The 14,499-nt window shown below is 46.8% G+C and overlaps 1 protein-coding gene across 2 annotated transcripts in view; it reads left to right on the top strand.

Annotated features, from left to right (window-relative positions):
- The first annotated feature begins 9,053 nt into the window (after positions 1 to 9,053).
- The window catches only part of NKAIN4 (sodium/potassium transporting ATPase interacting 4), a 50,575-nt gene continuing 45,129 nt past the window's right edge, over positions 9,054 to 14,499 (top strand). Inside the window, exon 1 of one of the 2 annotated variants that reach the window (XM_083873410.1) lies at positions 9,054 to 9,547. In XM_083873410.1, the coding sequence (XP_083729536.1) occupies positions 9,494 to 9,547 (54 nt within the window). In that variant the 5' untranslated portion in view covers positions 9,054 to 9,493. The remainder of the gene's footprint in view (positions 9,548 to 14,499) is intronic. The other variant, XM_083873409.1, reaches the window with a different exon arrangement.

The following is a 14,499-nucleotide window of genomic DNA, read 5'->3' as shown; positions in this document are numbered from 1 at the left end:
TGATCCTTTTGTGTCCCTTCCAACTCAGGATTTTGTCTCCAGAGATCTCCCAAAGGTGAGGGTGGGTCAGATGGAAAGAGCACCCAGAGTTGCTGTGTGGTGCTTGGAAGCACAGACCAGGCACATTTATTCTATCTCTAACTTCTTTTTAATCATCAGCTGTAGGCACAGGGCAGTGATTTAGTGTTTACGTCTGAATCCCACAGAGACAATACGCTGCTCATTTCAGTACAACTCCTAGTCTGGCCTCTGTACTTAATAAGTAGGCTATTATCTGACTATCAGCACACGGGAGATTAACAGGAGCCATTTTCATTACCATTAATGGTGGCTACACACATAATGCCCTCACATCAATGAGAAGATAATGGGCCCTTAAGTGTGCGTGTGTAAGGCCGACAGAGGAAAGGGTATGAAATATAAAGCAAACTCGGCTTAAATAATTTGCTTTTCCAGTTAAGAAGAAAGTAATCTCTTCTCATAAGCGCCGTCATTTTCTGGTAAACGTGAACCAACAGGCAATGAGGTTCCCATTACACAAATGGTGTGTTATGGGGTCTAATGAGCATATTAATCTTTGTTTTTCCATATAATTGGTAGATAATCCAGGGATTTGTGCTGGCGTTGGCTGTGCAGTGGTTCTGGGTGAATGTGTGTGCTCACAGCCTGAGCCAGGAGTCATCCTCAACCCCAGACACACAGTGGGCAGAAAAGGCTCACCTATGTGAGAGCTGCAGGATGGGACTGTCTGCTGTGCAGCAGGAATGAAGGGATGCCACAAAACATTTGTCTTTCTCAGCAAGCCAATAAATGTGTGCCATTCCCTGGCAAGTCCAGTTTGCACCGTTCCTGGAATTTGGGATGGGTGCATAGCTCTCTCCCCATCTCTGCAATGTGTGGCAAATGTCTATTCTGAGATAATAGATAATGCCAAGGAGAAACATTTGCAAAGGCAGCCAGCACTGCCTTCCCTACTTGTTCCCTTTATCTGCTTATGAACTGTTTCTAGCTTGAAACTAAATGACAAATATTTTTAGCACAATTGCCATTGTTGTAATTGTTATGCCCAATGTCAAGAACATATGAAACATGATGATAAGGAACAAATTACACCATAAAATAATACAAGGCAGTCACAGTATCCTTGAGCTGTTTTCCATGTTGAGATTTTCCAGATAGAAATCATTTTGCTTGGCTTCAAAAGGACAATATGCAAACATGTAAAGGTCAGTCTGATTTGAGAGCACAGAAAACAGCTAGAGCCAAATTCTGCAGAGATTTCATGAATAAGTTCACCATAATTGCAATGAAGAAGACTAATAGCAAGTGGAAACTTACTGAGATAAGCTACCTACTGTGCAATTTTGCTTGTAAGTTAATGATTTTGTATGATGTCTTTGGAACTTCTTAGGGGAAAGGAAATCTCTGGAATAGGATTTAAACCAAAGAGCATTCATTTTCACTTTTTCCTGTTTTACAGATTTACTAAACCCTTTTTAATCTATTAATAAGACTAGATTTTAGTTATTAAATATTGCAGTCTCTGACATAAATGAAGTGACCACTCAGTTTGAATCACACAAAAATACCTGAAAAATTCTCTTCTAGAATAGCTGACAGCCTGAGTTTCAAATATTAAAGGCAAAAGAGATACCACAAAACCCTGTTTGGACTTGTTTACTGATGCCTATGTGGGCTGAATTACAACCCTCACTAGTAGCAGCACTTGTCATGGACCGAGAAACTGTGAATTTTTATTGCCTTTTTCCCTCCCAACACACCTGAGATGAGCCACTATATCAGGATGTCACAACACTTAAATTGAGGGGGAACAAGAAGAAATGCAGATCCCTTCTTAGATAAATCTACTTAATAAATCTGAGGAGCAAGGAGGCGAGGAATGGACCTGTTTGCATGATAAATGTCACCACTGGAGTTCTTCATTGTCACTGTGTGTGACTTATGTAACTGCATGAATAAAGTACAACTGTGAATGTAACCTGGAACTGTGTCTGTAACACAGAGCTGTGTCTGTAACTGCGTGAATAATAATAATGCAACCCCAAAGTCAGCCAGGAGAAGTCTGGTTAATTGATGGGATTGTGATAACACCCTTTTCCTGCAGGGTTTTTTGGTACATCTGTGGGTTGCATGCTCTGAGTAGCACCCTGGGAACTCCAAATTGTCACCTGAGCCACCAAAGGCTTCACTTCATTTTCAACTTCATGGGCTTGAGAGTTCAAAATGACTTTGGGAGGGTCTTATCTTTGTATATCTCAACAGAAGATTCCTACTGATGTTATGTCACATTAAAAATACTAGAAAAATAATACATGAAATACTTTCTGCCACTTGATGAAACACCAGTTGTTATTAAGTGCTTGTTTTTATATTGTTATTATTTATTATGCTGAATGAATAGGGTTTATTTTTATTAATCATAGCACTCGGGGCTATAGATACTCATTGCATCTGGCAGCCACAGTCTAGCAAACTTAGCCAGCTACACTGAATATTGTCATTAAGCTGCAGAAATGTCACATGCACTCATTGAAACAGTCTCTTCCCTTTCCTTGTACAAGGGAACATTACTTTTTTCATTCCTTTTCAGCTGAGAAACCCATGTTTTCTGATACATTTCCTCAGTTAACTTGACACTGACAAAATCAGTAACTCCATCTAATGAGCAGCACAGCCCTGCTGGTGGTCAGGCACTAGAAGCCGGAGTTTAGGCAGGGATTTAGTCCTACAGCTAAATCACTGAGTCCTGACTGTGCCATGGCCACACACCACTGGCTCCAGCTCTGATATTCATGTCCAGCCCTTCAAAGCACAAACAAGATCAGGACAGTAATCAGCCCCCATCCTTCCTCTGCATATTTATCGGGAATTCACTTCTGATTGAGCTCCCTGTGCCCACTCCCCCACACAGCTGGGAGGGCATTTTAATGTGTGTATTTCTACTACCCATCACTTCACTCAGACATCCTTTCATTATTTTTCCACCTCAGGGCTAGAGCTGAAACCAAACTTTAAGCAGATACTTGTATTTATCAACCCCCATCAGTCCTTCTCCCTGTGCACATTCTTTTCATTTCAAAAACTGAACGAAATTTGTAAAGCTTTTATATGAGACCACAGGAAGCTTTACTCTGATATTAGAACAGCACACAGAGAAGCAAAACCTTTTATTTTAAAAGCAGCTGTTACTGCACACAGCTTCAACTTTATGTCACGTCCATGTGTGTCACATCACAGTTTGTAGCACTGTCAGTCCAAGCTGTTGAAGTGCCCAGCTTCGTCCAGGAGAGGGAAAAAACCTGGAAGTGCTGCTTGAATCTACTCTGTGGATATTCATAGTGAACTCTGGGAGGCTGGTTCAAGTGGCTTATTTCCAAGGCAATTAAGTCTTTCTTAAGTAAATGTGTGTAAAAAATGTTCCCTCAGCCTGGTGGCACCTGACACTGCTGACTTCTTAATACGCATTAGCTCTCCCTGGCTGGGATTGGAGAGAATATCACTGAAAACACAGCAGAAAAATAGCAGGGTTTATGTGTGTATGTGTTGGAATATCTTTGGACTGCATGTTCCATCCCCTCCTTGGGACAGGACTCACAAACCTCAGCTCCTGACACTGCACTCCCACACGGCTGCAGATGTCCTTCAAGAGACATGCTAAAAGAAACTCAGCATTGATTTCTTCTCCATCACATCACTTGAGGCTTGTTAAATTGGCTCGGGGAAGTTTGTAATCATTTGAGAGGAAAAAATGATTCCTAAGCAAATGGGGAAGCAGCTTTTCTAATTGAGAGTGCCCTAAGCCAGTGCCCAAAACTGGAGACTGCTCTCACCCTTCAGGCTCTCTTTTTTGTCATATCATTTGAGAAATGCAACTGTTGCATGGAAACCTTGAATAATCACTTGGTATCAATACCCAGGGACCTTGGCAGCTGCATTGAATTACTCCTTGGTCACAGTGCCTAGCGAAACTGCGGCTGGAAATGTGGCTGCAATCATGCCAGCTACTCAGATTGCATGGCTGAGGTGCTGGGGTGTCAGCTGTGCTTTCCCTGCAGGGTTTAACCCTTCGGGCACTGCCTCCCCTCTGCTCCAGCCTGTGCCTGTTTTGTCAGGAGTGCTGACACAGAATCATAGAATATCTTAGATTGGGAAGCACAAGCTTCTGGCCCTGCACAGAACAATTCCTTCATGTCCCTGATATCATTGTCCAAACACTCTGTGAGCTCTGCCAGTCTGGGAGGCAAGACCACTTCCCTGGGGAGCTGTTCCAATACCCAGCCACCCTCTGGGGGCAGAACCTGTACCAAATATCCAACCTAAACCTCTCTTGACACAACTCCATGCTGTTCCCTGTGTCCTATCCCTGCACATGTCATCCCCAGGGCTACTACAACACTAGTTTGAGCCCTTCTCAAGTTCATTGGTTGTTTTTAGTCTCCAGACCAATAGGACAGGTGAGGAATTTCAGTGGATGAGGGAGGATTTTCAGTGCTGCTGTTCAGGTGGTCTGTGGCACAAGGAACCCCCTCAGACTAACAAAAATGCTGGCAGCTTCTAGGGTGTGTGTGTCTCAATGTTTTTCCTTTATAGCCATGGAGAAATAGAAAGAAAGAGGGTTGTGAGAGGCTGTTTGTGGGATGTTATGGCAGAATTGCCACATCAGCAAAGCTGTAAAGGTGTGAATTTGAACCTTGACTCCAGTGTAGAGGTAAATGGGTGCTGCTGATGTGTTTGATCCAGGGAAGGAACAATGCCAGTCAGATTTCCTTCATACAGGCCTTGATCACAGAAACAAGGCAGCTGCATCAGCCAGATGTGGACAAATTGTTCACCTTGCTGTTACTCTGACGCAGCAGAGAACTTGGGGAATCTGCCTTCTACCTCTGCCATCCTCCACCTGCTCATCAAAGAGTGATGAGAATTTGTTGTGCAGCTCAGCAAGTTAATATTAGAGAATTACAAATGTGAAATGCAGACGATGGTGGTGTAAAAGTGCCGAGAAGCCCTGATTAGGAGCTGCCTCCCCCCAACACTGAAGACTTCACAGGGATCAGAGAGAAAATGACAGATTTCACACACCAGTTCTGATGAATTTTACAGATTGCCCTGGGCTGCTGGGAAACCATTTCAAAGCGTAAAAGTCATTGAGAATTTTTCCTTTCTTGTGCAGTGATGAGAACAATTTTTGAAACATTGTGCTTTGCTGTCACCAGGCTGTTTTCCTCAGCAATTAATTCACTAGGCTGCAAAAGGAGGGGAAGATCAGTGTGCAGTTCCTCTGGCCATGACCTGCTGAGCGTGTGCCACTGTGGTGCTGCTCAGTTCGGGCTTCTCTGCCTCCCTGGTCCCTCTGGAGAGAAGAAGGACATGTCTGGGCTAGTGCCACCTCTCTTGGGTCTTCTACTGTGACAGTCTTGGTTTCAGCTGGCTTCAGTTCCAGAGCAGCAGTTATTAACCCAGGGTAATGGCAGGTTTGAAAAATTACAAGTTTAAAATTAGAAGGTCAAGAGTTCTCGTCCTTTTCTTCATACTGTCTTTCTAGCTGGTCCAGTAATCTTTCTCTATGTTGAAAGTCTTCAATAAGACACATGGGACACATCAGAGTCCAGTTTTTACAGCCAGATCTGGCTGCCCAAGGTGACTGGAGGCAACCTTGGATAACCGGCAGTTAGATCCTCTCCCTGCACCCAACGTTAGTCTTGAGGAGACAGGACAGAGCCCTTTCCTCCTCTCATGCAGGAAGATGATTTATCTTCATTCAACTGTACATTTTAAACTTGCACAGTGTCCTGTGGGAGAAAGCTTTAGAGCTCACTCCCCTTGCATGTGAAGACTTCCCTTTTACCATTTTGGATGTGTCTGCAAGAAATCCTGCTGTGTGCAGTGCTGAGCTGCCAGCACTCAGGCCACTGGCAGCGGGGCTTACTTCTAATAGTGACACAGAAATAGGATGTGACATGGCACCTTGGGAAGGCTGCTGTGTGCCCTGGAGCAGGGGAGTGGGCTGGCTGATTAGCTCCTGGAGCTGTGGAACAGGCACACTTTGCCTTTGGGCTGTGGATGGAAAGGTTGGAACACTCTGACACCGCTGTGTTTGATCAGACATCTGCAAAGGCACCGTGACCCAGCTGGTGTTATTAAAATGGAGAGGAGGTGGATGTAAATGAAGTGAGTGGAATAAAGCACCCCATGGTACCGTGGGATGTAAGACCATCTCCAGCCTTCAGCAGCTGTGACAATTACAGGGTTTGGCTGTGAAGAGACACGTCCCCAGCTAATACTTTTAGCCTCTGCTGCTCCTCTTGATCTGTCAGAGCGAGGAGGCTGCAGGTATTAGAGATAACAAGCTGTGGTGAGGTACTGCTGCTTTGTTTCAAGTGTGCTAACTTTGTTTCTTCATTTCTTCTAAAGTAAACCTGTGACTTCTCCCAGAAATTTGGATGTAATCAGACAGGTGATAACAAGGTCCCAATATCTAAGGTTAATCACTCCTGGCAATGCAGCTGGATCCGTGCAACAATACATTTGGATGGGAAGAGGTTCCTGATTCAAACACTAAGAACAGGGACATTCAGCCTTTGGAGCATCGTTTGAACCTGAGGATGTTCCCCATCCCATGGGGGGATTCCATTCCCTCCCTGAAGCCAAGATATGCATCAGAATCTTTAAATACAGGGACATCCTCAGGAATTAAAGGAGGACAAAAGAAACAATAAGGATCTTTTAAATGTCCCTGTGGCCTGACATTTGGAGATGGCTGCAGTAATGACTACTTGACCAATTCTTTGTCCTTGGTCCTCTCCTGATGGTGAGGGATGCAGCTGCCTGTGATTGCCTTGCTCTGTGTACACATATCCCTGTACACCAATCCCTGCTAAGAATCCCTCAGACCCCATCCAGAACCCCTTAATCAGGAAAAATCCTTCTTAACATTCAGACTGGACTCTTGAAGCAACATTTCATCCATCAAAAGCTGAGGGTGAGTTTATACTTCAGGAAATAATAAAAAAAAAAAATCAGGATACTGAGCAATTTTGGTTTTCTTTCCTTTTTTTTTTCTAAATTAAAGTTGTAGTTGGTTTAATGAATTAAACTTTCAAGGTAGATGTGTGATCCTGCAGCACTCGTGCAGGAATTTAGATGGTCAGATACACAGATAAGAAATCATATGAATGAAGATTATAATATCAGGCTCTGGGAGTTTTAAGTCTCTCTTTGAAATACAGGTTGTGTTATTCCTGTGGCCTCACCCTTATTAAAAACCTCAGGAAAGTCTGTGTTTTCCTTCATGAGCATGTGGAATCCTAGCCAAGCCATGCTTGCTTTCTGCACAGCTTATCAAGATAAAAGTGCAGGTGGAAAAAGATCCATTTTCTGTCAAACTTAGCGTTTCAGCAGCAATACCTTTTGCTGTTTCCCACTGTGTCTCCTTTGCAGTACAACTGAGCTGGAAAATAGCAATGCCTACAGGAGGTTTTTAGAAGCAGGAGGTGGAACAAGAGATGCAGAAAACCTTAAGAACTGGCACAAAAGCCAGGTTCTGACCTGCATGGCTGTGTCCCAGCTTTCTCCTGCTGTTCCCAGCAGTTTCCAGAGGACATAACAAGTCCAGCCTAACCCCAGGCTGCTTTTGGCCAACTTGAGGTCCTGTTCAAATTCTGATGTCAGTTGTCTGATCCTACAGTGCAGAGTGAGACCTTCCTGTGCAGTTTGTAAGGAATGTTTTATCTGCATTCATGAAAAAAAAACCCCGATCTTTGCTCCATTGCTTTTTCTATTCAAAATCCACCTTCTGGGGAACATGAATAATGCCAAAGCTTCCTCAGTCCACAGTTTTCTGGGTGAAATAGATTGGTTTCTTCTCTGGGTGTTTCTTCTCTGGGTGTTTTCCTTTCACCTACAATAAAATGTGTTTTATTGTACCTGACTGCATTAATTGATGCCTCGGTTATGCACAGTGCACAGGTCAGATAATCAATATATTTTACCATTAAAACCAGAAGAATTTGTCATCAATTCTGAGTCTGCCTTCTAATCTCAGGTATTCAGACTTTGTTTGTTTGTTCTGTTTCTCCCTGTGGCTGATGTGAATAACAATAATGTTGTTAATATAAGATTTTAAGCATTCCTAGCACTTGAGGACCAATCCTGCTTCCTTAGGATACAGGCAGGCACTGTTTTCCTCGAGTGAAATGATAGAGTTGCTATAATTTCAGCTGTCACCTCCTTCTCACCCCACTGCAAGGAGCAGTGGGCTGTGCTTATTTAAAATGAAAGTGGAGCCGATCACTGCTGCTGGGGAGTCACACCCTGCTTTGGAGGCAGAAATGAAACCCTGACTCGCTTCAGAGGAAGAAGGGACAGCCAGAGGCGACAGAACAAACTGTTGTGCAGACGCCGGAGCCGCCGGAGATTGCAAAGAGACGACCTTGTCACCAGATGAGGCTCTCCCAAAGCTTCTTATCCTGTTGTGCTGAGCTTAGCAGCAAGTCTGTCCCAGTCCCAGCGTGTGGTGTGTGACCTGCTCCTCAGGCCGGCCACAAGTGTGTGCAGGATCCTGCTTCTCCTTGGGAGGGGAGGCAAAGGCAGCGACTCGGGCATGTACAGGAGGTGGTTGTGTGCTTGTGGGTTTGCTCTGCTGTTCACAATTAAAGTTGTCTGACTTGCTTTCCTACAGGTGCAGGGTACAGCGAGTGCTGTGTGCGTGGTGCTCAGATAGAAGCACTTTTTGGAAGTAGAGAGATGCTCTCCTACATCCCCCTGCTCCCAGTCAGCTGGGATTCCTTCCCAAGCCTGAGTATACTTTAAAATACCCACAAACGTGCATTTTAAAGAATCCTGTGTCTTACCGCCCTTTAGGAGTTTATCTTCCATGTGCATCCTCTCTGACAATTTTTATGGGAAAACCCACTGCATTTTAGGTTCGTTTGGGGCTCCATAACGTCCAGGCTGAACACGCCAGCACCCGCACGGGGGGACTATATATAGAAAGAGGAGAGGGACTCCACAGACCGTGTGTCCTGCAACACCTGGCCAGCACAGGTCAGCACAGCCCTCTGCCTGAGCACGGAGCGGTCACTCCCGCGTCCGGCCGAGAGAAAAAGGAGGGGACTGCCCGTGCGGGGCACCGCAGCTGCCCCCGCCTCCCGGGGGAGGGCCGGGGCCGGGGCCGGGGGATCCCAGCGCGCCTGCGGGGGCCCGGGGGGCGCATCCCGGCGCTGGCGGCAGCCCCCGCCCCGCCAGCCCAGCCCAGCCTGCGGGACGGCAGCGCCGCCGGAGCGTTGCCCTTTTAAGCCGTGGCCCCGGCTCGCCTCCTCCCCGGCTCCCGGAGGGGCTCCGGCAGCCGGCACCGACCGAGCGAGCGACACCAGCGACCTCCGCGCCCGCCTGTCGCTCCCCGCGGCCGCGGATCGGGCAGCGCGGAGCCCCCAGGGCGGCGGCTGCCCCTGCCCTGCCCCGCTGCTCGGGGACCATGGGATGCTGCACCGGCCGCTGCACCCTCATCTTCCTCTGCACTTTGCAGCTGGTGAGTGGAGGCGCTGGGGGCCGGGGGGAGCCGGCGGGACCCGCGGGTTCGGCTCCCCGGGACGGGGCGAGGGAACAAAAGCGCCTCGGTGCCCGATGCCCCGGGCAGGGCAGGGCAGGGCTGCGCTCCTCTGCAACTTCGGCTCGGAGCGGAAAGGTGGAGGGATGTCGGGCTGCGCTCCGGGGACGCTGTGCTGCACCAGGGGGGATTTACCCATGTTTAAAACTAAAAAAAAAAAAAACAAAAAAAAAAACAAAACAAAAAAACAAACCTAAAAAACCCTAAAAAAAACTTTAAAAAAAAAAACAAACCTAAAAAAAAAGTTTTCGATTAATAAGTTTGCGCTTATAAAAAAAAAAAAAAAAAAAAAAAAGAAAAAAAAGAAGAAAATGACTCTGTGAGAGTAGTAGTCCCGGCGGCTCGGTGGCGATGTTGCAAACCAAACCAAACTTCGTATGTGCCAAAACCCAGCGGTGCCTTCAGCCTCTCTCATGGAGAATCCACCTGCATCTCACCCTGGTCGCCCACATCCCACCCTGCCGGGGTTTGTGCTGCCTTGGAAGGAATTATTTCAAACCTCCTCGGGATGAAGTGCTTAGATAGAACGTGCCTTTTAATACGCAAATGTTCATGTAGGAATAAACTTCCAGCGTGCAGAGAGTGCGGTCCCTGTGGGCACGGGTCGGTCCCTGCTGGGTGCGGGTCCCTGGTCCCTGTGACATCTGCACAGAGGATAAACAAAGGTCTGGTTGTTCCCTGGGTGTCTGCGCATCCAGCCTGGATCTGGAGGGTCCCCTTCTTGTCAACAGCTAATGGGCTCCAGGGCTCCTCCAGCCTTAAAAAGGAAATGACAGCATCTAGGGGTTTAATTTCATCGACTTCTTCCAAATTTGCTTTATTTCGGAGCGTTAGCAGCGCTCAGGAAAGGGCAGGCTTCCTGCGAAGTTCTTTTGAATAGTTTGCTGGTGCCAAGGGGCGAGTTTAGTTAAAACGCTTTGTTTTGGAGTTGGGTGCTGTTGACAACGTTTCTTTTTCTGCAAAGAGTCAGGGAGCAGACGCAGGACTGAACAGGGGAGAGGAAAACTAGGAACCTGCTAGTTTTGAATTGATACCCAGCAGGCTAAAATTGAAAGGGAAGAGGGTGGGAATGCACCCCTGAGAACCCAGACTAGCACAATCGGAGGATGAGTGTGGAGGATTTGACTCACGATTAAACAAAATACAGAATAGAAGTGATGAGGGGTTTTTTTTTTGCACAAAGCGTCTTGCTCAGCATATTTATGAGTGAGTTGAATGGCTGGGGAGCGTATTTAGTCTGCTGGATTATTTCTTTTGATTTTTCACCCGTGATCACACAAGAAAGGAGCTGCACCCTGTATTAGGTTAGAAATTGGCGTCTCAGCGCTCACTGTCTCTTAAACCCATCACTGTGTCATCCTGCTCTAAGCACACACTCACACACTGGGGGAAAAAAAAAGGGGGGGAATGAGAAAAAGAAAAAGCCATGAGCTACTGGTGCTGTTCTGATTTCTGACAAGCGTGGGAGTTTTCTTGTATCCAAGATACAGGGACAAAGAACCCCCAGCATTTTATTTTCCTGAAGACCCTCCTCCTTGAAGAAAAGAATCAGTTTGGCTCATTCTTAAGCAAGTTTGGATGCCTCAGCCATAGCAATTTCCCATGGCACTTGCTGGGTGAATTGGTAGAGCTGGAAAAATGTGAACTATGGTGAGGGAATTTCTGGAGCTGTGCTCTGATGGGGGTGAGGTCAGGAGATCCTGGCCAGTTCCCAGCAAGAGCTTGGGTGAGGGTGAGATCCAGCGTGGTGCTTTTTTTATTTACTTCATTATTTAATTAAGCAAACTTTGCCTGTAAATCATCACATCACTTCCACATCCGCACGGCCAAGTGACGTGCAGGGCTCGCTGCTGCCCGGGCTGGGCTCTGCTAGGACAAAACACTGAAGCAATCAGGCCAAGATCATCAATAAATTATAATGACGTGAACTTCCTTTGTTCCTCTCATGTCTCTGCTCAGCTTCATTTGATACTTTGAACCCTTCACAGCCTTCCCTGTTTGTTGCCAAGCTCTGTATCTCCCACTGCCCAAGTCCCAGGGGGGAAATTCTGGCTCTTGTGTGGATGTTTTGCCTCTGCCTTAAGTGGGGAGAGGATTTTGGTGCTGGGATCTCCCACTTCAGTTCTGCAGCACACCCCTGAGATCTGTTACATGTTCTAATGTCTGTTCCTCAAAGCTTTACAGGGCTTTTTATATAAATGATGAATGGAAACATTAACAACCCCCCAAAAAACTCGAGTCAGGGATCTGAGTTGCAATGCTTCATATAAATTGTTTTATTATTAGGAGCAAGAAGTTGAGTGAGCGTGCGGGGAAGTGTTTGCACACTGCAGTCTAAATGTTTCCCTGGGAAAAAAAAAAAAAAAAAAAAAAAAAAAAAAAAAAAGAAAAAAAGGCAGAAAACAAACAAATTCATCATTTGCAGTGTGTGTTCCCAAAGAAAAAGTTTGTGCTCCAGCCGGAGAGCAGAACAACGTGTGAATTGAAGGAGCTGCTACACAATGTGAATACCAACGAGCTCCTCAGCCCCCCACGGGCTGAGCCTTGTGGCACAGGGAGAGGAGGAGAGCGTTTGCATCTGTCTGAAGGAAATCAGGGCTGACTCCCCAGCGGTTTGCTAATCAAGGGGGGAGGGAAGGCTGTAGTTTGAATAAATAATTTGCCGTGTTCCAATTTTAGATTATTGTTTCCTTGAAGCATCCACATTAGGCTCGGTGCTTTGCTGAGCGGTGCTGCGGGGAAGCTGCAAGAAGGCTCTGGCTCTCCCTCCCTCTGTCCTGGTGTGCATCCCTGTCCCTAATCCTTGCCTTTTTCCTGGTCCAGCCCTACCTCCAGCAGCAGTTTGGGTGAAAGTTGGCCCAGGTCAGAGCTACCCTGCAAAAGGGCTTATCTATTCCTCCATGGATGGCAGAGAGGAGGACCATCAGCAAAATGTTGGAGTGTTTTTCCAGGGTTTGTAATTCCCAAAGGGGCTGTCACCTCCCCATTCCCACTTTGCCCAGACAGCTCTGCCATCCAGGAGCTTGTTGTCACCTACAGCAGACCAGCCCTTCCTCATCCCTCCCAACTTCTGGGCAGATGCACATTAAGAAAAAAGAGCAAAGTTTAAATGAGCCCTAGGCCTCCCCAGGAAAAAGTAATGAGGTTCTCTGTCAGGGAACCTCTGTAGTGGGTTAAGAAATGCCCCTTGAAGGAACTGGAATTGAAAAAGGTTTGCCAAGGGCAGGACTTCCAAACCTGAGTGGAATGAGGCTGTCACACCCACCAGTGGGCTGGGTGGGTCCTGCTGGGGAGCCACAGACCAGGGCTGGATCTCAGGCAGGGAGATATTAAATAATCATTGATTTGCTGCTTTCCTCTCGGCCAGTGTGAGATTGCACCCAACTGGTGAATTTTCTGGAGCAGTAAGTGCCAGTGCACCGGAGGCACTATGTGAATTTATTTCCACTGAGCACGGAAAAATTCCCTCGCTCCTCGTGCCCTGTCCCTATAAATCAAACAACTGTAGTTTCTTTACATTCTGTCCATGGATTGAGAGCTCTGATGCCAAGCAAAGCCTGGAGACAATTTTACAGATATATTATAAATCCCCCTAGAATAACAGCTTCTAATGGAAAAAGTGACTAATACTTCAAATGAGCACAGAACAAGGCGCCCTGGGACGGGGCTGCACATCGAAACTAACCAAAAGTAACTATATACATTTATTTATGTATTTATTTATTTATTTGTTTCCTTGTGCTCTCTTTCTGCCTCACTCCTTTCTTAGTGATTCTTCTTTAATCTTTTACAGAAGAGGGTGACCAGTTCTGGAAGCTATTTGAAACCAGCACAGATCCTTCTCTAACTGCTCTCTTGAAGTGGTTGTATTGGTTTGATTGAGGCATAAAATGATGCAGAGCACATGAGGAGTGAGGGCAGAAGGGGAGTGTGGCAGACTGGCAGTGGATGCCATGGAAAGGCCAGATCTGGGCAAAAATGAAGTGTGAGTTAAAACAGTTGGAATAGAGGGATTTTTTTACAAGGGCATGTAGTGATAGGACAAGAGGGAATGGCTTTAAATTGAAAGAGAGTAGGTTTAGATTGGATATTGGGAAGAAATTCTCCCCTGTGAGGGTGTTGATGCAGCTGTGGCTGCCCCATCCTGAGAAATATCCAAGGCCAGGTTGGATGGAGCTTGGCACAGCCTGGGATAGTGGAAGGTGTCCCTGCCCATGGCAGAGGTGGAATGAGATGATCTTTAAGGTCCCTTCCAGCCCAAACCATTCTGTGATCCTGATTGTCTGAGTGACCCATCAGCTCACAGGGGCTGCAAGGGGGAGGGTGGCAGAGCATGTCCCTCTCCAGGGACAGGAGGGGACAGGATTGCAGTGTCTGGGGGCTGTAGAAATGACTGGCTTGGCTTTCTCCTCTCCACCCCAGGGGTCATTTAGGCTGGAGGTTGGGAGAGGAGAGCAGGACTCGTCTCTCCCCTCCTCTGCAGCTGCCTCTGGAGCCAGGGCAGAGTCAGGCTGCCCTGAGGGAGCTGTGAGCCTGCACAGCTGCCGTGTGGCTGAGCACAAAGCCTTGGGGGGAAGAGCAGGTGCAAGGGGAAGCACAGCGTCCCTCTGCTCATCACGCCGCTCAGGACCCCTCCAAAATTACCTTGTGCTCTCCCCAGCTGTTTATCTTCTCCATGGCTTATGCTTAAATTCTAATCCCTCCAGGGAAAGGGCCATCTTTGGTGGATGTGCACAGCACCCAGCTCTATGATGGCTCAAAACTATCCTGAAGTCCTTGAACAATATTCCAGGCTAAATCATAACGTAAGACTAAAGACTCCGTTTGACAGATGCTGTCTTCTCCGTGTCTGTTCCAGACAAAGGAAAATTAAA

This window comes from Zosterops lateralis, assembly GCF_965231275.1.
Source record: "Zosterops lateralis genome assembly, chromosome: 16".
Classification (NCBI taxonomy): domain Eukaryota; kingdom Metazoa; phylum Chordata; class Aves; order Passeriformes; family Zosteropidae; genus Zosterops; species Zosterops lateralis.
The sequence above is the reverse complement of the archived record's forward strand: the minus strand, read 5'-3'. Positions and strand labels throughout refer to the sequence as shown.